This window comes from Borostomias antarcticus (genome assembly GCF_949987555.1).
Source record: "Borostomias antarcticus genome assembly, chromosome: 21".
Taxonomy (NCBI): Eukaryota; Metazoa; Chordata; class Actinopteri; order Stomiiformes; family Stomiidae; genus Borostomias; species Borostomias antarcticus.
The window spans coordinates 11,046,927-11,071,243 of NC_140254.1; the positions used below are offsets into that span (position 1 = coordinate 11,046,927).

A 24,317-nucleotide genomic window follows, 5' to 3' on the forward strand; every position below is an offset into this window, starting at 1 on the left:
TTTCCATCTAGAGCTTTAAATCGGATAAAGCATTTATCACAAAAGACTTTTATTGAACAAGAGAAAATCCGATGAGATCGACAGTACAAACTTTTTGTCGATTTTCATGATTTTTTATCGAATTTTACTGTTTCCATAAGGCATTTTTAATTCGATATAACTTAATTCGCATAAAACGTGTGGATGGAAACATGGCTATAGTTACACACATTACTCTTGTTACCACAGAGGCAAACCTCTCAGGCTGATATTACATATTGACATGTACAGTATGGACGCTTCGCCAGGCATCTCATAGGTGTCTCACAGCACTTCCCTTCACAAAAGGGTTGACAGAAAAAGTAGGGGGCATTGTGTGTGTGTGTGTGTGTGTGTGTGTATGAGTGCCTGTGCATGTGTATGTGTGTATGTGTATGTGTATGTGTATGTGTATGTGTATGTGCATTTGTTTATATACAGTATGTGTGTACAATATGTGTGTGCGCGTATGTGTTTGCGTGCGTGTGTGTGCTTATATATGTGTGTTTATATATGTGTGTACAGTGTGTGCGCACCCACGTGCACGAGTGGGTGCACAGGGGTCAGCGTGCGTGACTCTATGGGCCGTGTCTGATGAGAGGTCAGGGAGGTCAGCGTTCTGACCCTGTTCACACGGACGGCGGTCTCTCCGCTCATCCCCCCGCACGGCTGGCCGGCTCCACCAGGGAGACCCCATCAGATCCCCGGCGCTCTGAATCAGATCACAGCTTACCCCGCGTGGACACCGCAGGGGTGGGGGCGGGCAGGGGGAGAGGGAGAGCGAGAAAGGCAGGAGAAGAGAGGAGGAGGTGGACGAGGAGCAGGAGAGGAAGGGAGGAGATAGGGAAGGAGAATGGGAGGAGGAGGGCGAGTGGGAGAGGGAGAAAGGTAGGAAAGAGAGGAGAGGATAGGGTGGAGGAGAGATAGAGGAGGAGGAGAGGAACGGTAAGGGGCTGTGTCCACTAGCCAGCCCCTCCAATTCAAAGCTAATGGGGAGAGAGTTCCGGAAGCTGTGAAGTGAGCGATCTCCCGGCGGCGCGGATTCACCACTGATTTGCATGAAATGGACTGAGAGGCTGTTCTATATTCTATGAGGATCCCAGGTGAATTTTGCATGGTGACCAATCGGGAGAGGGTATGAAAGTAAAAGTGGAAGACAGACCTGGAAGACAGACCCTGGTCAGCGATCTCCCCAACCGTCAGGGCTCATTTCGATAAGCTGACCACATAGAATCTACATCCTTACTTTCTTGCCTGAAATGACATTGCAACTTAATAAGGTGACACATCAACAATCCCACAGACACTTGTAATGGTTCTGATAATGGCTGCGAGTGAAACCAAGCGAAACCGAGGGAGTGAAACCGAGCGAAGCGCCCACAAGCGATCAAACGGCGGAGGGCGCGCGATCATACGGTTGAATTCGCTGGCTAGCGGACAGGAAAATGAAGGCGGTGAAGGATGAAGGAGGAGGTGAGGGGAAGGGTGAAGACAGGAGCGCTGAGGAGGTGAGGGGAAGGGTGAAGACAGGAGCGCTGAGGAGGTGAGGGGAAGGGTGAAGACGGGAGCGCTGAGGAGGTGAGGGGAAGGGTGAAGACGGGAGCGCTGAGGAGGTGAGGGGAAGGGTGAAGACGGGAGCGCTGAGGAGGTGAGGGGAAGGGTGAAGACGGGAGCGCTGAGGAGGTGAGGCAGAGAGAAGAGATGGAAAGGAAAACAGAACACATACAATAGTGAAGTGTTGAAAGCGGGATTTGAACCCAGGCTGCTCTAGGCAGAAATTACATGTGTTTTGAACGGCAGTGGTCTGAGCATGTGTGTGATTTGATTTGAGTTAAACCCTAGAGAGATGAAGGCAAAGAGGATGAGGTACTGTAGAGAGTGAAACAGAGACAAAGATTTATCTTTGCCTTTCATACAGTAAAAGCGAGTGGGTGTTATTTTAAGGGCAGTATTTTCTTTGTATAGCCCACTGACTGCTCATTTTCCAGGGCTGGAGCATCTTGAAAGACCCTGCACTCTGAAAAGAGAAATGAAATTGCATTGACAAAGAGTATTGCATTGAAATTGCATTGACTGTATCTGCCAAATGAGAATACTTAGTATTTCAGAAAAAGAGTGAGTGAGTGAGAGAGTGAGCGAGCGAGTGTGTGTGTGAAGGTCTTCAATTCACCTATTCGGTTCAAAAATAAATCAATTTATTTCCCTATGCAATACCATTCAGCTTCCAATCAAAACACTGTTTACTATTCACAGACCTATCTTCAGCAATACAAATGACTCAGCTGGGATTGTTGAGCCACAAGAAAAAACTAATATGCAGACGTCTCTATCCAGACGTCTGTAGAAAACGAGCACAGTTTGCTCAGGCTCTCACAAACCGTTCCAAAGCAGCCCCGGAATTTGCATTTTCAAATTTTCAAAATGCGATGATGCGAAACAAAATGCAGTCCAGTCTCAGTGTCTGTGGCTACGGCGATAGTATGATAGTAGTGTAGTATGATAGTACTGTGTGATAGTATGATAGTACTGTATGATAGTATGATAGTGTGATAGTATGATAGTATGATATTATGGCGAGCGTTCATTTTTCTTTCTTACTATAGATTCTTAGTGCGGCTCGCGGACCTCACACAAACATCCAGCAGAACCCAACAATGAGTTTCCCTCCTTGAAAAGAGATCTTTCCCCCTGTCTTTATTGGCAGATAATCCCTCAGTGTGGAGGTGAAGAGTGAGGGCTGGAGTAGTCATCGCTAACAATGGGTCTTACTGTATCCGTTCCTTTGCGTGTGTGTGTGTGTGTCTGTGTGTGTGCGTGTGTGTGGGGGGATTTTACTTAACACTACCCACCTGTTGCTGAAACATAACCAAGGCTCACTTGATGCATTTATTTCACATCTAAGTAGGAAAACAAAAGACACATTGAGGTCAGTGCAGTCTGTTGCCTTCAGCAGGCTTCCACCTGCCATGACTGCAGATCACTGTATCAGAAGAACCAGGATGTAGAAACACAGTGGTGTGAGTGATTTTGATAAGGTCAGACTCCTGTCGAACGCGCCTACTTTTGACCACACCTGACCTGCTCGACATTCATGGTTCATATGTCATGCTGACCACACACAGCAGCTCAACCAGTATCCCAACATCAGAGCGGACACGACGCATCGTCAGGTGATAGATGAGTCTATCTGAGGTATGTCTGCTTCTTTTGAAGTGTTTCAGCGGTCCATTATTTGGTTTTGGATAATTCATCTATTGAATGAACCCCCCCCTTTTACTCCATTCCAATTATTTCCTGAGAATATGTTCTTATTGGTGTAGTGTTCACTTGAAGTAAAGGCATTATGAAGTGCACTGCAGGTATATATGGTGGTACAGGCCAGCTCATATCTTCACCCCCCCCCCCCCCCCCCACACACACACACACACACACACACACACACTACAGGAGTAGCTGAGTGTTGATAGGGTCATGTTGGTGAATACCCTGGCTCTAATGAGGCCTTCTGTATGCTGGAGAGGCTGCAGCCAGAAAAACAGACTCCTTCAGCTACTCCATGGCTTTTTGCAATCTAATTTGTGTGTGTGTTAGTGTGTGTTCAGCACGTTACAGTATGTGTAATTGTATGTACACTGTAGTCTTTGTGTGTGTGTGTGTGTGTGTGTGTAGAGGTTATGAACTGTATGTATGCTTCCATGCCAGTGTGCTGGTTTACGCATGAGAACATATTCATATGAGTATGCTTGAGTGTGTGTGTCTCTCTCTCTCTTTCTCTCTCGCTCTATCTCCCTTTGAGAACCAATGCCAGTATTAGAATATAAGATATATCCTATAAAATCCCCACACTCACACATGCTTTGGTAGGTTCCACTGCTATGACCAGGTGCATAAAAGCCTCCCTCATTGTCAGTCGGGGAGGGGGGGGGGGCATTGGCGGCAGGTGCGGTATGCAAATGTAATCACAGGCGCTGCTGGTTAATTGGCTCGCTATCATTATATATTCAATACTCTGGTGAGACCCTCACTCTGGTCCTAGCCCGGTGGACGACATGAACCTTGTACGCTTGACCTATGACCTGCCACCAAGCTCAATCAATCAATCAAAGCTTTATTTGTATAGCGCATTTCATACCCAGAGGCAACACAATGCGCTTTACAGAGAACAAGGGAGGAGGGCATACGACCCACTCTACATATTCCAGAGGGAAGCAAAAAAACAGTAATCACCCGGGGGCCGGATAAGTGAGCTGTAAAAATTATTCTCTGACTCCACTCAACAAGGTGATCGAGCAAGCTCCTGGAGTATGTTTGTCTACCTGCTAAGAACATTTATAAAGCAATACATTACATTAAATTACATTTCAGAGTAAGAGAGACTAAAAAAGCATCATAGGAGAGACATGGAAAATACTGTTGTGTGTTTGCTATGGCCCAGGCCTAAAGCCGGAAGTGGGCTGGTGTATGTCTGTGTGTACGTGTGTGTGTGTTAACTAAATGCTACGACATCCACAGCAGACACAGGGGTATCTATCGGACTCCGGGAGGTGGGGTGCTGAAATACAACGCACTCGGCCGCAAAGTGATGTGTTTGTCAAGACTGACAGCTGTTGACGACCTTATAGGCCTCATTCTGGATGGCTGGCCACATTGTTCAGTGTGTAGATTGTGTATTTATTTTGATATCTATTTATATTTATCGTCAGACAAAGTAAAGCTGATTGAATCCATTTTGAGAGACAAAAAAGTAGTAATAATAATTTTCTTAATTTCCTCTTCTCTTCTTCTTCCTCTTCCTCCTCCTGTTCACTGGCAGAACTACCAGGAGTCCACCCACCTGGAGCAGTTTGTGACACGCTTCCTGTTGAAGGAGACGACCAATCAGCTCCACTCCCTGCAGGGCTCCCTGGAGTGCGCCATGGAAACCACGGCTGAGCAGACGCGTCAGGAGAGGTAGGGGACAATTATTGTCCATCAGATGCAAAACAATCTTTGACAAAGGCTCACTTATAAGTAATACAGTATATAATTCTAAGTATCTGTAATTTATACAAAGTCCATTAATCAGTACACTTCAAAATAAATGCCTTTTACTCGTTTATGAGATCGAAGGATGGAGCTCTCAGTAGTTGCCTGTGCCTCATCATTGGACATTAATCAAGTAACCTAGTACAAATACACACACACACACACACACACACACACACACACACACACACACACACACACACATAGACACCCACACCCACTCCATCCCTCCTGTGTTTGTATGAGACATGGGCTGTTGATTGTATCCATGCCTAGCTCCTAGAACCACCCCTCAGATTCCTAGATTAACTGCTAGCACCCTACACCTTAGACTCCTGCCTCCTACACCCTGCCTCTTACCTCCTAGCCTCTAGAGCCCTGAGAGGACAGTATTCATGAAAATGGCCGTCATCGTCAGCTGTGGCTCCCCCAGTCCGGTTCTTTGTCTGTTCATTATTTGCTGTAGCTGTGTGTTGTCCCTGGTGTTTCCTGTGACATCTTGTAAGTTTGTAAGCTTTGTCTTTTATTCTCCACTTGTTGATTATGTACATTGGTTTTATTGTTTAGTCTTTTTTTTACCCCTCATTGTGCCTTTAACAAACATTTTGTGGAAGGTGCCAAAACCTCCTTTTTACATGCACCTGTGACATTTACATGCAACCCTTGATTGCAAGTGTGAAATCATCTAGGGCTTAGTTCACATGGCAGGTCTTAATGCTCAATTACGATTTTTTACACATCCGATTTTTTGGTTTAGCTGTTCACATTACTTTTTAAATGTAACCTATTGACATATATTTGATTGCCGTGTGAACAGCCCACAGCCCTGAACAGACCCACATGCGCAGAAGAACAATAACAAAGACGTCAGGACGTCACGCGCAGCGCACTGTTTACGGAAGTAACGTTAACTGAAGTTAGCCTTTACTAAGGGTTGATTTTCAAGTAGGCTATTTGTGCAGTGGAAGCTGCCGGGGGGGGCGCCACAAGGGGGGGGCGCCACAGAACCAGCCAAATACAACCCCTCCATTCATTTTTACCTCCACCCCAGTGAATCACAGGGCGGGTCCACGAGCCGCCCAAACACGGCCCGGACGGCCATTCACCTCACATTCATTTTTTGGACTAGGATTACACAAAAAACTACCAAACTGCTTTTCATGAAACTTGATGTGGTATAGCATGGGCCAACTTAGAACCACGAAATTCAGGGACGGAGGTCTGTGCACTATGAGCACCCTTTCTAGTTTCAAAATGTGTTCGTTTGTCACCCTCTAGTAGTACAGTAAATGCTTAGTGCAGCTTCATGCTATATCAGGCCAGCCTGTTCCTAATCTGTAGCTGTTACTGTCCATCTTGTTTGCATCTCTTCATCTGACCAGTCTTGTCTGCTAATCAGTCCCACCTGCGTTCAATCCAATCAGTTCAGTCAATCAATGAATTTATGCTCAGTCCAGAGTCCCACAACTCATTCTCATCACAATATGTAGGCCTACTAAAATAATAATCCAGGATTCCTATGGTGTAAATAAGATCTCATTTATCCTTTTTTAAATTTTTAGTTAGAGCTATGTTTAAGTTTAGTTTATTTAGTTTAGTTTATTTTCCATCTGGAGTCCATTGTGAAGCCAGCCATGCTCCTCATATTCACTGCAAATTCTTGCTCAATAAATATCAAATGTTCTTGATAAAAAAATACATTTTCATGACATGTTAGATGTAGTGACATTTTTTATAATTATATCTCAAAAACAATTTTTGACAGTATTTTGAATTCTGTCCTCATCCCTTCCCCCCAAACAATTGCGCTCATATGGAGAGAAAAAAACTAACTACCCACAATCCTATAGTGCAACAATGTGAGCTCCACCAATCAGAGAGATCACTGTTGTCAACCTCGCCTAGGACTACATCTGGATAAATTGATTGATTGGCCACTGATTGAGCACAGCTGCAGTTACTCTGCAATTAGGAAGACAAGCCAAACAACTATTCAACCCCCAGCCAGTTTGTGACAGATAGATAGATAAGACAGATAAGACAGTGGTAGTTGGGATTTGAATTTGTCGCTGTGCATTTTTGACACTAGTTTGAAGGCTGCCACATGCCTCATGTGTGATTTAAGTTTGTTTGAGAACTTTCTTTTGTAGAACCTAAGAAGTGTTATTAGAAGGCCAAGCAAAGGCCATACTGTCAGCTTCTCACTTGGCAGGTAGGGTAGCTCAACAAGAACATGACCTTTCCTTGTTGTCTAATGTGAACGCAAGCCCTGGGTGATGCAGAATGAACAAGCTAATGCCAGGCATTGTACTGTGTGGATCTCAGACACATCATTTTGAAGATATTTTTAATTTAAGAAGTTTCAAATCATTAGGGTCCGGGCAGAGACCCTCATGTATTTGTCATTTGTCTCCTCCTTCTTCCTCTTCCTCCACAATTTTTTTTTGCCCAGCCTCGACGCAGTGCTGTGCAGCAGCTGTAATTTGAGCTATTATCCTCACCGAAACCTATCCAGCCTTTTCTGTTCTCAACAGGTGCACATATTGGCTTGGCCTTGATCTGTGTTTCAGGGTCTGTTTCCTCCTCGCTGTGTGTATGGGTTTGATTAGCTGGCTCTCCAGCCTCCAAATAGCCCCCCACCCCCGCTAGAAGGCTGTGATCATTAGGAGGGGTGACTCACTGTGTATGAGTATGTGATGTATTGTATTGTATTGTATTGCACTGTACTTTAGATTGCTATTCTTGCACTTTGCCTTCAGCACTTCAGCACTAGATTATGCTCTTAGTCACTTGTTTTAGAAAGAAGATGCACTTGTGAGTTCTGGCAAGTAGTAGTACATTGGCTTTTCCTATGTTAAATGCAATTTTTGTTAGTCGCTTTGGATAAAAGCATCTGCTAAATGACTAATGTACTGTACTGTGTGTGTGTGAGAGAAAGAAAGAGTGATTCAAGATTCCTTTTATTTGTCATATAATGTACAGTGAAATGTTGCATGGAGGAGAGCTAGGCAGAGCTTGGGAAAGATGTATGTTTGTGTGTGTGAGAGAGAATGTGTGTGTGTGTGTGAATGTGTGTGCGTGTGTGTGTGTGTGTGTGTGTGTGTGTGTGTGTGTGTGTGTGTGTGTGTGTGTGTGTGTGTGTGTGTGTGTGTGTGTGTGTGTGTGTGTGTGTGTGTGTGTGTGTGTGTGTGTGTGTGTGTGTGTGTGTGTGTGTGTGTGTGTGTGTGTGTGTGTGTGCGCGCCTGAGGTCTGGATCAACTCAGCCTCCCAGCAGATGTTATGAGCTCTATTTATGTACTCAATGTACTCAGAACAGAGAACATGGCTGTGAACCTGTGAACCTGTTTTGTTCGAGAGCCTGGATGATTGCATGGTATTGTCGCAGGTGTGTATGTAGAACAGTGAGCTTTTCCCTGAACAGCTGTCCGTCCCCCTGTCTGATCAACCGTCTCACTCCCCTGTCTGATCAACCGTCTCACTGTCCCCCCTGTCTGATCAACCGTCTCACTGTCCCCCCTGTCTGATCAACCGTCTCACTGTCCCCCCTGTCTGATCAACCGTCTCACTGTCCCCCCCTGTCTGATCAACCGTCTCACTGTCCCCCCTGTCTGATCAACCGTCTCACTGTCCCCCCTGTCTGATCAACCGTCTCACTGTCTCTTCTGTCTAATCAACCGTCTCACTCCCCTGTCTGATCAACCGTCTCACTCCCCTGTCTGATCAACCGTCTCACTGTCCCCCCTGTCTGATCAACCGTCTCACTCCCCTGTCTGATCAACCGTCTCACTGTCCCCCCCTGTCTGATCAACCGTCTCACTCCCCTGTCTGATCAACCGTCTCACTGTCCCCCCCTGTCTGATCAACCGTCTCACTGTCCCCCCTGTCTGATCAACCGTCTCACTGTCCCCCCTGTCTGATCAACCGTCTCACTGTCTCTTCTGTCTAATCAACCGTCTCACTGTCCCCTCTGTCTGATCAACCGTCTCACTGTCTCCTCTGTCTGATCAACCATCTCACTGTCCCCTTGGTGGTAAAGTGCTTGGTAAGGATGTGTAAACCCTTACTGTAGATAGGATGCTACTGTATGTTTGGTTGTTTAAACCCGTAGACAGGATACTGTACTGTATTCTGGTTGTGTGACCTGAGGTCCTCAGAGAGGGATGGAAAAACTCTTTCATTCCCTCCCCCTCCTTTTCTCGCTCTCTCTCCCTCTCCCACTCTCCTCTAGTCTCATGCCTCACCATGACCAGAGCCTCCATCTTAAGAGCTTTTGGTCGTCAGAGACCAATGATGGGACCACAGATATAAATGAACTGCTAGCTAACTCCGGCGCAATTACTTTTTAATTGTGCGCTGTCTCTGCAAAAAATAAACAACAAAATAAATGACTTCGCTCTGAACCACATTCCCTCTCCTCTCCTCTCCCCTCCTCTCTTCACTTCCTGTCCCCTCCCCTCTCCACCCCCCTCTCCTCCACTCCCCTAACGCAGCTCTTACAAGTCATTTCAGGGTGTGAATCCCAGTCCCAGAGCCCCAGAGCATCTTTCATCATGAACGGCCTCCTATAATAACCCAGTAACTCCCCTGAGTCTGTCTGCGCCCCTTTCAATACAAGGACATTGCCTTGGACCGTTCTTTTACTGATGGACTTCAAAGGATTTTATCTGATCACTGGTGATGTTTTATATTCCCTTGAGATAAGAGAGACTGTGCCTGAACAGTGCATGTCCTGATTTCACTTTAAACCTGCTTTTGGAATGCTTTATTAGGATGAAAATGAAAACACAGGTAAGATTCAACACAACAAATGTCACTTCAGTCGAGATCACTTTAGTCAAAATTGACCCATTTATTAGCATGCAACAATATATACAGCATATGAATTTTGGCGGTGTGCTCTGTTCGGGGGGCCCCCTGCCTTCCACGGCAAGCGCGTTAGTAGGGGGAGGCAATCTAGATGTTGCCCCCCTCTGGGCCACTTGGCCCAGAATGCCGGAAGAGGGAACGGCATTGATTTAGCCCCCTGCCTCTATGACGATCAGAGTGGGCCGCGATCGGGAAGACGCTTGGAGGTAACTCAGCCATCAAAGAGAGCCACAGGGGGACTGCTGTACATTATAGTCCCTGGCCTCCATGGGCCGACGCTTCGTAGAGTTCTGAAGGAGATACAGCCTAGAGTCTCTGCCTCCATGGTGACCGGAGGGACCGCTGGATGGCCCTTCGGAAATGTTTCGGCCCACGGTCACCAATGAGAGCCACAGAGACTAAGCTAGTGAAATTCCCCGGCTTCCACTAGCCGACGCATAGTGGAATACCAGAAGAATGCAACAATACCCCCAGAACAGAGAGCAACGATGACAACAGAGATGACATCGACATAACACAGGAGGAGCAGGGGAGGAGGTGGGGTGAGCATGCAGATACAGCGATCAGCAGTAATGGCAAGAGCAAACAATGACATGTTTTGACAGCTTAAAGGAGTAGTAAAGGGAAAATGCATGTTTAGCACTGTTTTAAGGTTACTTATGATCATATACAATGGTTCAGATCAAATCGTTGACAAAGCTAGCATTTTCCAGAAAGTTGATAATTGCTCTACCACCGTTTTGGTCATGCAATGGATGTAGATGGGCATCTTGAAAAATCATTCAAAAACATGTGAAATGCACTGTTGGTGTGAACAGCAGCGATACTGCAACGCTTCACACCTGGTATTTCTAAAGTTTCGACAAAGTACAATTGCGTCTTGCAGGTGTTTCCATTGAAAGGTGTTTTGCATGAGCCGTAATTTTTGTAGTCTAGTCCCGCGATGGCACATAATTCACGCAAATCGCAACCAGGAAGTAAACAAATTGATCCCGAGACAGGTGTTCTACCTGTATTCTACCTGTTGCTCCAATGGTAAATAACGGCTGATGGACATTTGGGACATTTTCTATGATATAGCACAGATAAGTACCTGTGTCTTCAGACCTGCATTAGGAGTCAGAAGGTGCGTTTCCATTACCACTAGAAATGCGCAAAACCAGAATATCGCAATAAAAAAAACGGTAATGGAAACACCTAAATTTTGAAAAACCTCTCAAGTGTTTATAAAAAGTTTTTACGCTCTCATAAGGTGGTTTTTCAGACGTGTCGATATAGAAGTACTGTATATCGCAAAAGTGTAATGAAAACACTTTTTTTGCATTTAGGCCACACGTCACCGGACATGACATAGGAGAAGAGGATTTTAAAGATTTTACATGAGTTCAGTCGCAGTAAATCCTTGATCGCGTCGACATTTTCGCAATGAATTATTAATAACAACATACAGTATAATATTGTTCCTGAAACATCCGACTTTCTAGCGACACTAGGCATTTCTTCTTGGGACCCCATAGGTCTACTGTGCTGGAATGATTGACCTGGTTTCTACTGTGTTGAGATGATTGACCTGGTTTCTACTGTGCTGGAATGATTGACCTGGTTTCTACTGTGTTGGGATGATTGACCTGGTTTCTACTGTGTTGGGATGATTGACCTGGTTTCTACTGTGTTGGGATGATTGACCTGGTTTCTACTGTGTTGGGATGATTGACCTGGTTTCTACTGTGTTGGAATGATTGACCTGGCTCTTCCCATGCTGTGCACACTGTGGGGGGCAGGAAGGAGAGCTGGGTGGATGGAGGGGTCGTGCTTTGATACGCTCACCTGCCGTTACACTGCTGGCTGTGTGTGTGTGTGTGTGTGTGTGTGTGTGTGTGTGTGTGTGTGTGTGTGTGTGTGTGTGTGTGTGAGAGTGTGTGTGTATTTTATGAGCAGTTTAAAGAGGGATTCTACAGCCTGAGCAGCCACTGTGTGTGTGTGTGTGTGTGTGTGTGTTTCTAGACAAGGCCCTCTGAAGCCAGAGGTGCTACCGATCCAGTGGTGCGGGAGGCGGTCCAATCGAAGACTTCAAAGGAACCATAGCTTGTCTCCCAACAACCCTCTCCTCAGCCTCGTCCATGCAGGTGGTTATTCTTAGTCGCACCCCTGACCCCTCACACGCCCTCCTGTGGACACAGCCCTAACCCCTGACAGGCCACACGCCTAGCCCCTGACAGGCCACACCCCTAACCTCTGACAGGCCACACCCCTAACCCCTAACAGGCCACACCCCTAACCCCTGACAGGCCACACCCCTAACCTCTGATAGGCCACACCCCTAACCTCTGACAGGCCACACCCCTAGCCCCTGACAGGCCACACCCCTAACCCCTGACAGGCCACAACCCTAACCCCTGACAGGCCACACCCCTAACCTCTGACAGGCCACACCCCTGACAGGCCACACCCCTAACCCCTGACAGGCCACACCCCTGACAGGCCACACCCCTAAACCCTGACAGGCCACACCCCTGACAAGCCACACCCCTAACCCCTGACATACTCCCCTGCTTCCCCAACACACATGTTTCTTTTTGTAGCTGTTGTTGTTGTAGTCACACACATGTTGTAGTTGTGTTAGGTTGATATGAATAGGATTGGCTTGATAATGATAAATTCATAAATTTGATTTGTATAATTATGTTGTGGGGTGCCCACATTCTTTTCCAGTGAAATGTAATTAACTGAAAAGGCGTGAGATATTGGGATATTTAGGAAGGCTTTTTATAGGACTTTTTGTACTGAATTAGAATCTCTCAAAGTCGCCATCTAAAAGCTTTGACAGAGCATCAATAGTTCCTTGGGTGTTTATTCAAGCCTGTGCAAACACTAGAAGTCATAGATTGAACTTCATCCGATAATTACTTCATACACAACTTCAGAAGTATTAGGGGTCACAAGACACACCTAGTCTTCAATTATTAATGGAATGGAATGAGATGCTGACATTGAATGTGAATCTACATTAAATTACTAGTTAATATCTACATACTGTACAGCATGGTAACGCTAAAGCCAAACACTGCTCTTCTACGACTTCCTAGAAGAACATTTTAGAACACTGTTGAGCATTCTAGAACGTCCTGTTCTGGCAGGTGTGTGTGAGGAGGAAAACCAGTGGATGACTCAGGTCAACAGACTGCAGAAGCTCATCGACCGGCTTGAAAAGAAGGTGAGAGCAAATGATTGAACTCATCCTGGAAATAAATGAGTATGTTGACCATGTAGACATAATGGTGTTATGGTATTTTTAATACCGTTATGATATTCTTAATGGTGTTATGGTATTTTTAATAGCATTATGGTATTTTTTGAAAAATGTATCAACATCATCCATTTTTCTCGTTTACTCAATCCCTCTTTTCTGGCCTAGATTATTTTCTTTTATCACTCCATCTGTACTTCTTCTCTCTGTATCTATCTTTTCTTTTCACTATCTGGTTTTGAGGTACACAGTCAACACATGGAAATGACTCCACACACACACACACACACACACACTGTTGCTTTGTCTCTGCGACGCGGCTCCCGGTTGCTGCTCAATAACTCTGAAAAGCCTCCGTTTTCCTGCAGGAGCTTCGTCTGGAGCCGGTTGAAGAGGAGGTCTGGGACAACACCACCAAATCTGTAACTATTATGAAATCTTCTCTTGTTGCCATTCTCCCCTCTCCCCACTGCCTGTCAATGTCGTTCTCCCGCCCCTGGGAATCACAGGAGGAGGGGCCGCATTCTACTCTGAGCGCTAGCCTGTTGTCAAGGAAACACCGAGGCTGAAACTTGCCGTCAAAGTTCTGTCTCTTCCCTCTGGCAGCGTCTTTCACCAACATTCTTGTTGAGGGCTTTGTGGTCATTTCAAAAGAAATGTTTTGTGGTCATTTCAAGGCCTTTTAAGGCCCTGGTCCCCAGATTCCGAGTTACCAAGTGTGTGTGCGTGTGTGTGTATGTGCTTGTGTGTGTTGTGTGTGTACAGCATGTGCTAGCATAGCTCCAAGGCATGCTGTGGAAATATAGAATAAACCAAAACGCGTCAGAGGCATTGGAGTAACAGTATCTGTGTGTCAATCTGTGTGTGTGTACAGTATGTGTATCTGTGTGTGTGTGTGGGTGTGTGTGTGTGAGGGGCTCATCTGTGGCTTCCTGTGTGTGTGTATGTGTGTGCGTGTGTGTGTGTGTGTGTGTGTGTGTGTGTGCGCGCGTGTGTGTGTGTTTGAATTAGTGTGCATGAGAGTATAAGTGGATGTGGGTGTGTGTCTGCTCCTGGTTTGACTTGGCATATGACAAGGTTCTCTGTTTACCAGGAACACAGCTCCCTGCAACTCCACAGCCAAGACACACAAGCTCCATATCACACCACTCGGATAATCAACTCACTATAAACTACACACACAAGCTCCATATCACACCACTCGGATAATCAACTCACTATAAACTACACACACAAGATCCATATCACACCACTCGGATAGACAACTCACTATAAACTACCATTGACTCATGAGCGCTCAGAGAGCACCATGACTGATACATCATCACAGGAATATGTCTCTTTCTCTTTTGCTGGTTGAGTTTCTTTCATTTTATTTCACTGAAAGAGTTTGACTATGTGTGGTGTGTGTGTGTGTGGATGGTAGTGTGATGGTGTGTGTGTGTGTGTGTGTGTGTGTGTGTGTGTGTGTGTGTGTGTGTGGATGGATGGTAGTGTGATGGTGTACTTTTGTGTGTGCGGGCATGAGTGTGTGTGTGTGTACGGTAGCGTCCCGGGGAGTGTGTGTGTGTGTGTGTGTGTGTGTGTGTGTGTGTGTGTGTGTGTGTGTGTGTGTCGACCATCTCGTCAAGCCGTGCGGGGGAGAGTTTAAGGGCATCGTGTCAGCCGCTCAGCCATCACACAGGCAGCTATTGGCCAGTGGGAGAGAGCTTTCACTTCCTGTACCCATCAACCCCTGTGGTCCTGTCAACAAATCCTCAACAACAACAGGATGTGATGAATCTTTCACTATAATTATCCTGGCGTTTTTACATCACTGATACCTCAGGCCAACCCAGGCAGATGGTTTCACACCAATTTTTTCCCTCCGGCCCTCAATTACACAGCTTCTAGCTGAGGTGAGGACCCCATGTAGAGGACCAGACTAAGAACATGCCCTCCTCCTGCAGCTCTTCACACACACAGTATAGGGGTGCGTCTCAGGGAGAGGGGTTGGTTCATCTCAGGGAGAGGGGTTGGTTCATCTCAGGGAGAGGAGTTGGTTCATCTCAGGGAGAGAGGTTGGTTCATCTCAGGGAGAGAGGTTGGTTCATCTCAGGGAGAGGGGCTGGTTCATCTCAGGGAGAGGGGTTAGTTCATCTCAGGGAGAGGGGTTAGTTCATCTCAGGGATAATTGTTGGTTCATCTCAGGGAGAGGGGTTGGTTCATCTCAGGGAGAGGGGCTGGTTCATCTCAGGGAGAGGGGTTAGTTCATCTCAGGGATAATTGTTGGTTCATCTCAGGGAGAGGGGTTGGTTCATCTCAGGGAGAGGGGTTGGTTCATCTCAGGGAGAGGGGCTGGCTCGTCTCAGAGAGAGGGGTTGGTTCGTCTCAGAGAGAGGGGTTAGTTCGTCTCAGGGAGAGGGGCTGGTTCATCTCAGGGAGAGGGGTTGGTTCATCTCAGGGAGAGGGGCTGGTTCATCTCAGGGAGAGGGGTTGGTTCATCTCAGGGAGAGGGGTTGGTTCATCTCAGGGAGAGGGGTTGGTTCATCTCAGGGAGAGGGGTTGGTTCATCTCAGGGAGAGGGGTTGGTTCATCTCAGGGAGAGGGGTTGGTTCATCTCAGGGAGAGGGGTTAGTTCGTCTCAGGGAGAGGGGTTGGTTCATCTCAGGGAGAGGGGTTAGTTCGTCTCAGGGAGAGGGGCTGACTCGTCCCCCGCCATGCAGGGCCCACGCCCCTGTCCCCCGGGCTCTCCTCTCTCTCTTTTTCCCTCACTCTCTCACCCCCTCTCTCCCCCAATCTTTCACAACCCCACCATCTCTCTCTCTTTCTCTCTCCCCCTGTCTCTCACCCCCCCTCTCTCTCTCTCTCCCCCCCTGTCTCTCACCCCTCTCTCCCTCTCTCTCCCTCTTTCAGCACATCCTGCTGGTCCAGAGGCAGCTGTCAGTATTGGAGGAGGAGCTGGAGGACTTCCGTCAGGCCCTCAGACAGTACATGGAGGGTGCCTGCGCCCAGACCGGCTGCCTACAGTCAGTTCACTTCACTCTGGTCCCACTGTAACCGCCAGTGGATGGCTCTCCAGACCTCGTCAGGGCTATGTAGCAGGTTATAAGGCCTCATAAGCCGTTTATAGGACAACAACTGTAGGGGCTTCAGAAAAAGGTGTTGACGTTATGCAATGCGAGGCCCCTGCTCATAATGGTTCATCACTGAACACCATCTTGCCAGTATGCATACCTTATAAGGGCGTAATGTAGACTGAATGTTATTTGCATACTGTGACATTTGAAGAATGTGACTTATACGACTTTTTCATATTCAAAAATGTATTGGCAGTGGGAAAAATGAACTGTGGCTAGCAGTCCTACTGTAGTAGTGGACTAAACGGAAGATAAGCGGACAAGCAGTGTTTTAATAGCATACCCCACCCAGATCTGTATCCGACTTTGGGGGTGACATTGACACTTTGCAAGAGTATTTTTTGGGGGGGCATCTTCCTGTATGGTCATTTGAATGCCACTACCCCAATCTAAATATTGGGGGGGACATGTCCCCCCTGACCCCCCCAGGATCCCCGCCCCTGCCCCCACCCCCAAGACCCCAATGAATCAGAGATAGTGATAAATGCACCACTGCTGACCATCACCCAATTGGTCACCTCTTTGGTCTTCGTGTGCTCTTGCTTTCGGCAGCGTCGCAGTCCAGAGGCTGGCAAACGAGTCCCGCTTCATCCTCTATGAATTCTGGGAGCACAACAGCTTATGGAAGAAGTAAGTTGGCTTGCGCCATTAACGTAAACAAACTTTATAAGGTGTTGTTTGGATGTCCGGAGTGCACACTGGTGGTTCGGTGTCTTTTGGCTCGTTCACGTAGCCGACACTGTGCACCCAGAAAGCTGCACTGACAGAATGAACAGTAGTACTGTAGTAGTCTGGTGTTGTTTTTTCATGGCTGTCAGTGTACATTACAACATACCAATTATGCCTGGAGACTTTCTGGATGCAACGTGAAAAGATTCAACCCGAGTGACCTTTTACTGTCACAGTTATGAAAAACCCCGCCCATTTCTGTGCAGCCACCTGCAAACCAACTACAGTAAGACCTTCCAGAGAGGCAACGTGGATTTCCTGGAGACCCCAGAGATCACCACCACCATGCAGGTCCCAGGTAGGCAGCTCTCTCCTCTCAGAACCACCTGAGTCCTCCCCCACTCTCTCGTTGGATTGTTTTCATTTGGTTACGTCTCATCCTCACCACATTGGGGGCCAAGCAGCGAAGCTGCGTAGGCCACCATTATGTTTCTACCTTTTCTTCTTTTTCTTCTTTTTCTTCTTCTGCCATTGGAGTCTATGGCAGCCCATAGAACCGTATGGTAGAAAGTTATGAAATTTACAATGCATTTATGCACGCAACTTTTGACCCGTAAGTCCAATTTTCAAAATCAAGGTGCCATATGATTCCTTGGCTCAAGCCGAGTTAAACGAACCCTATTAGGTCATGCATACCATATTGGATTGTCCGCCATTTTGGATTTTGTGAAAAACACTTAAAATGCTACTCCTCCTACAGATTTTCACCAATCTGCAAAAAACTTAATACACATCATCTGTAGACCAATGTCTACAAAGGATTGATTGGAATTGTTGATATTTCAATGCGTTCGCTTGTGACAGCCAATTGAACAAAGCCGCCAAACAGGAAGTTGGTGCATATCTCAAAAGCACATTTAGCAGACTGGTTAGGGACCCTCCTGTGACCTCTGTCACCAAGTCATATGTTGACAAGTTGAGCACTCTAGCGCCACCAACGTGTCAAAGTTGGAGTCACGTTTATGCTTGTAACTTTTGAACCGTATGTTCGATTTTCTTTTTTGGTTTCATTATTTTTTAATTCTCTTGATTGCAGAATGCAAGTTACACTTTTGGTGTTCTACACAATTTCACAGATTTTAGAGTGAGGAGAGACGCACTTTGGAAAAATGTCTTTTCATTTTCTAAACTGCCATCCCTCTTCCAATTTGCACAGCTTATACACATATTATATATAAAAACGTTCACATGACTCTTGGAATTCATAAAATCCAAAAAGCTAAGCTCTCCAATGTATATTTTTTTGCCGTGTGACAGTTTGAATGATGACCCCCCCCCTCCATTGAAACCAATGGAGCCACACACTAACTTGAAGCAGAAAATGACTGAATCAATGTTGTGTTTCTAACTCTTCACCTCTCCTACACTTTTGAAGACAGAAGGACATATTATACCTTGAAATGTTTGTGTGATTGTCTGGATTCTATAGAAGTAAATAGTTACGCTCTGCTATGAATACTTTTCGCCGTGTGCCAATTTAAATGACGACACCCCCCCTCTCACTCAACCGAGAGGAAGCAACCCTTCCAGCTGACATTAATTAAGTGCTCAGGACTCAGGCTCAAGTGTGAGGGGGCGGAAGGGTGGTTTGCGCACTCAGATTGGGATTCATCTAATAAGTTTAGGGGGTTAGCGAAGGCTGACATGCCTTGTGGACTAGGGCGATTCACCTTTGCAACATCCGGCGTAGCACAGTGGATAGCGCGTCGGCCTTGCAAGCAGCAGGTACAGAGATCGAATCCCGTTCAACCATATGTCTGACTTTCTTAATTCTCAGGACCATCCTTGACCCTTGTCAAACACGTCTCATGTCGCCACGTCAGTCTAGCTGATTCATTGGCTGCTTGCAGTTAGACTGCTTGATCCCCACATTGCTGCTAGCAGCTATATTCTAGAATGAATCTCATCTGATTCATCCCTCTAAACCATCATCTATTAGTCTTGTCTGAATCATTCCTCTAAACCACCATCTATTAGTCTTGTCTGATTCATCTCTCTAAACCATCATCTATTAGTCTTGTCTGATTCATCCCTCTAAAACCATCATCTATTAGTCTCGTCTGATTCATCCCTCTAAACCATCATCTATTAGTCTTGTCTGATTCATCCCTCTAAAACCATCATCTATTAGTCTCGTCTGATTCATCCCTCTAAACCATCATCTATTAGTCTTGCTGAAGTCTCTCTTATTCTGGGTCTGCGGTATCTCGGTCTGGTGGTGGTACGGTTGATTGAGCGTGGTGCTACTGCCACAGGATGTGGGTTCAAATCATGCTGTTACCACATGCAGTGAACAATCAATGATGTCTGATTCTAATCAATTAATTCTGCCTGATTCTCCTCGTTAACAACAAGCTTTTCGCTGTGAACCGACAGCCTCTTGGCAGGGAGGATGGCTCTCGTAGCAGACTGATTTCACACTAGCAGCAGACTGATTTCACACTAGCAGCAGACTGATTTCACACTATGTTCGATATCTGATCGATCAGCCGCATTGATGGTTTTGTGTTGTTGAGTCATGTTCCTCCTTCCTTCTAGCTTCCTGGTGGGTCCTGAACAACAACTGAACATGGCCAATCTCACAGACGCAGCCATTATTGACCAGGGGACCAATCAGAACCCGTCGTTTGAAAAGTGTACCAGTTAACATACTTATCAGGGGAGGGGAGCTGTGACCACACTCACTCAACACTAATATGTCAACGTGTAACTGTGAAGTCATGGTGAATAGTCATATCGAAACATGTTCCTTCAATGTAAGTGCTGTAGTGGTCGTGTTTGCACTTTTAGTTGCTTCTACGTTTCTCATTGAGCCAGATAAGTGTCACGGGCTGATGAATGACATCATCTCTGTGTTGGCATACTGCATCATCAGCAGTGGATCTGCAGTTTTGTAGTGAATTTATGACTCAGCCGTACAGTGTGTGTGCGTGTGTGTGTCACGGCATGCTGTTGTACATTGGTTGTGTAAGAGAGAGAAGATGGAGAGATAGAGGGAGAGAAAGTGTGTGTGTGTGTGTGTATATGTGTGTGTCTGTTTGATTGAGATCATTGTTTTCTGGTGGCGCTTGGGAAGAAAGCAACCAAGTCTATCTTCATGACAGTTGATGTATTTTAATGTCTATGTAAATGTGTGGTTAAAGATGTGTTGGTCACAATTAAACAAGATATTTTGCTGTGTATCTTGCTGTGTCTCTCCTTCTATATTTCACATGTATTGACTTGCTTGACTGAGATTCATGTTGAGACAGTCGTATAATAGTGAGTCTATAGCTGAATTGCCTTGTGGGAGTTTGAGACCATTTTGTGTCTCAAACTAAAAAAAAATAAAATAAACTACCACCACCTTGTGGCTGTTGATTAGAAGTACAACATGCACTTCAATTGACATAAATACATAATACTGACGCTTTACAAAATGAAGTGGGGATAAAACGAACTACTATATCGATTTTGGACACAGGGTAGAGTGAGAGGAACAGTTTGCCCTCGTTTGACGTAATGCTCTGTCCAAGTGAACTCATACTGCCTGAGGCATTTTGGGAAGGGCTCATTTGAGAGCTGGTTTGTATGCACTGCACATACTGTACAAAGGGCCACATATATTTTTTTTTATTATATTTGTGGCGACTAAATATAATAAATCCTTGTTTAAAAAAAAGTTCTTCACATCACATGCTGTAATAATTTCCAGAGAGAATCCATGTGAAACCTACTCTTCTGATTTTAATTTGCTATTCTGTTTAATGCATCAAACAGAATAGCATACATGCACACATATTCAAAATAAGAATAACTGAGAAAGCTAAATAATTACTTAAAGAATTCCATCACTTTCTAACCCTGTTTGACATTAGCAGAGAGAGAGAGTAGTAGAGAGAAATACAGTACCAGAAAAAATAATTGACCAACATTGTTGCCCTCTTCCACTGATTTTAAAAGGCAGCATATATTTCAGAATATAGTGATAGTTCCTGAATGGTTGACTGAACTTTAGTGGTACCAAAGCAGTTGTTTCAGGAGAGGTCACGAGTTTCATCATCAAACATCATCTGTCTTGCGTTGATCAGAACATAGGTTACTTAAAGCCTTCTCACGTGGCTGATCAACCTACGATTATCGGACGACCCGCTTCCTCCTGGGCCACTGCGGCCTACACTAACTACAGCACATACAGGAATTGCCATATTTATTAACTTAAACTTTCCAGACTTAGAGCAAAGTTAGAACACTTGTGTCATCTAGTAGAGTTGAATTTTGAATTTGAACAACACAAGGATTTTTAAAGAAAGAAAGCGAGCGTTTGATTAATAAAGAAATAGTATTTTCAATCATCATTATCAATGGAATAAATGTAGGTACTGTAGCTGTATCTACACAAGAGTAGGCAGCAGCATCTAGATCAGCAGTAGTAACACAAAAGTCCAGGCCAGAGGATGGTCAGTGTTTATACAGTGAAAGGGTTTTTACAACAATCACCTCCCTTGCATTTGCAGTACTTATATCAATGGATCTCAGCTCGGTAGGGTCAGCCAGGCTTGCGTGCTCATGCAGGGATCTGGCAGGAGTTCGGGTTTCAAGATCATAATAATAAATCAATCAATCAATCAATCAATCAACTTCCTTCTTACAAAGCCATAAGACTCAGCATTCATAATCATGGGGCTTTGACCTAGAGCTCTTGTTGGTAATAGCATCTATGTATATTTTCCTTAGTTGCAAGTGGTTCTCTCAAAGTCCCTCTCTTGAGGGTTTTGATATCAAATGCATCTACACGCAGGTTGTCAAATGTCTCCAGGTTTGTTGGTGGTTTGAGACACTTGACCAAGAATGTTTCCGCTATCTGTATTCAAGGCCGGCTCTAGACTTTTGGAGGCCCTAGGCAAAATATTCCTTTTGAAATAAACCCCACCCACCATCAAGCAATAAAGAATGAGGCGCCATCATTCCATCGTCATGGAAAAAGGCCATCACTTTAGGCCATCATCAGCAGCCATGACGCACTTGAGTATCATATTCGGTTGGGGCCAAGGCCAGTCAGATCAATCTATAGCTGGGGGGAGAGGGGGCCTCCCCAAAATCTGGGTTTTATGATCACTGGTATGTATGTAATGTTCACACGTTTTATAGAGTTTAAATGAATAAAGTTTTTTGAGGCCGGAGGACCTAGGTATTTAGATAGATGGAGGGACGGACGGAGGGATGGATGGATGGATGGATAGGACATTTGATACAGAGTAACGAAAACATACACTAGATAAGGGGGTAGTGACATAAAAAGGAGAATAACAGGGACTATATACAGTACAACCATACAGTAACTGTGCAGTATAGAATATAATAGATATATATGCACCTACATATATTCTGTTTTTGTGCGTTGGCTGTAAGCCAGCTCACCTAGAAGAGCCAATGTCGGGTTGTACGTATGTCCTGGCGTTGTTGACCTGCAGTTCTATGTCGCTACAACAAGAGGTGGTCACAGAACATCAAAACAAAAGACTATGACACCATTGATTTTCAAGAGCTCTGCTGGCCTAATGGTTAAGGAGCTAGTCTGCCATGCTGAAACTGCTAGTTCAAAACTTGTGGGTTCAAAACTGGTTTTGTGGACAGTTTTTTGTCACTGGATGTTATAGAAGCTATGTAAAAATGTGGTTACCTGTTGGTTGTTTGTCAATTATTGAATTTATGTGCAGTAAGTGAACATTTGAAATACTCCTGTTTTGAAATTATACCTACAATATGTGTCTCACTAATTACCCATTATATATAGACCCTTTTACTGTTGGTAAACAATTAAGTGTGCACATTTTGCAAAAAAAGAATGAACTACGGATGCCACCAGGTCCAGATCAATCAAATACATCTATTGACCGGTGTCATTATAGCGATTCGTGCGCAATGTCGAAACAGGATGATGACGTTGCACAGAAAAGGGTCTATTATGTTATAGACAGTGTGAGCATTTTGACAACAAAAGAATGAACTACGGATGCCACCAGGTCCATCAGTCAAATGCATCGATTCTATTGACCTGGTGGTGCTATGTCAGTTATTGAATTAATGTGGTAGATCCATCGCCCATAAAAACGAGTGGATAGCCGAGTGGATAGTGCTCTGCTAGCCTACTCATTGGGAGCAATTTGGGTTTCACTATCAATTTGAAAATATGTTGTCTATAATATATTGTCTATGAAGTACACGGTGTGTTGTCTTTGAAGGACTACTCCACCTCCTCTCTGATATAGTTCTACAGTGTCCTGGTGATTTAAAAATACTGACATTTCATTACTTCCATTGTACATGCTGTTTTTACCTACCTAAAATCGGTTTCTGGGGTCTCAGAAAAGTGCATTTTAATGTCCTATGTAGAAAAAAACTCACATTTCGCCCCTGAGCTATCTTATTTCGTCTGTCTGAATGGATTCCTGTGAAAGCCCTGTTGACCAATGAGATGGAGGGGGAGGAGCGGGGGAGGGGTGCCAATTTCTTCATGAAGAGTTGGGACAAGATGTAGCGATAGGTGTGGATTTTTGCAGCCGGAAACAGAACAGCGATGCGGCATAATTGCTGATGTGACGCGCTCGACTTCAGAGCGGAAGCAAACCTGTCCGCTAGGGCGGGACCTGGGCGGGACTATGATAATGTTCCTCGATCTACGTCACCAAAACGTCAGTAACAACGTGGAAAACTCTGAAAATCCGAATGGCTTGTTGAAGGGTTGAGCTTCCAGGGCAGGAGAAAGTGTTCTGACCATAAACAAACGACTGGGTTGTTTGATATCAACTTTTGTACATTAATAGGACCATCAGAGACCAACATGTATATGATAAACACATTACAAAATTGATTTAGCATGTGCGGTGCCCTTTAAATATGAAACAGTAAGTCAACTGTCAGTTATGAAACAATAAGTGTGTGAGAGTGAAATGGTCTAGCCTGAACCTTGGCCCTTCTGTGTTCAGGTTAATAATGGGTATAAAAGCAAGGGGTTGGGGACTAAAGTGACAGAACACACAGAGATTGGAACATGCATGGCATTATCACGTCAAATAATTTTTTTGTACATACAATAGGCTACTCCATTCATACAAGTAAGATGTGCAGCGAAATGGTTTGAATTGCAAATGACCTCTGCCCCAGTGAAAGCGCAGGTGTCTCTGGTGGTGAATGTAGCCAAGTTTACAGGCTGGACTAACGGATAGTCACTGACCCATCAGGCCTCCTACGTCCTCCACCTCTCAGATCTTAACTAGTGTGTGAGATGGTTACGGCCATAGATAGACCAACCTTTCATCCCCTGACAGGCC

The 24,317-nt window shown here is 45.3% G+C and overlaps 1 protein-coding gene across 1 annotated transcript in view; it reads left to right on the top strand.

Annotated features, from left to right (window-relative positions):
* The window catches only part of necab1 (N-terminal EF-hand calcium binding protein 1), a gene marked incomplete at both ends in the record, with an annotated part of 31,879 nt that extends 12,308 nt beyond the window's left edge, over positions 1 to 19,571 (top strand). The window contains 8 exons of the mRNA XM_084455252.1: positions 4,832 to 4,968; positions 11,914 to 12,035; positions 13,047 to 13,123; positions 13,525 to 13,578; positions 16,052 to 16,164; positions 16,828 to 16,905; positions 17,211 to 17,302; positions 19,543 to 19,571. Coding sequence (XP_084311378.1) covers positions 4,832 to 4,968; positions 11,914 to 12,035; positions 13,047 to 13,123; positions 13,525 to 13,578; positions 16,052 to 16,164; positions 16,828 to 16,905; positions 17,211 to 17,302; positions 19,543 to 19,571 — 702 coding nt within the window. The remainder of the gene's footprint in view (positions 1 to 4,831; positions 4,969 to 11,913; positions 12,036 to 13,046; positions 13,124 to 13,524; positions 13,579 to 16,051; positions 16,165 to 16,827; positions 16,906 to 17,210; positions 17,303 to 19,542) is intronic.
* Between the last annotated feature and the right edge of the window lie 4,746 nt (positions 19,572 to 24,317).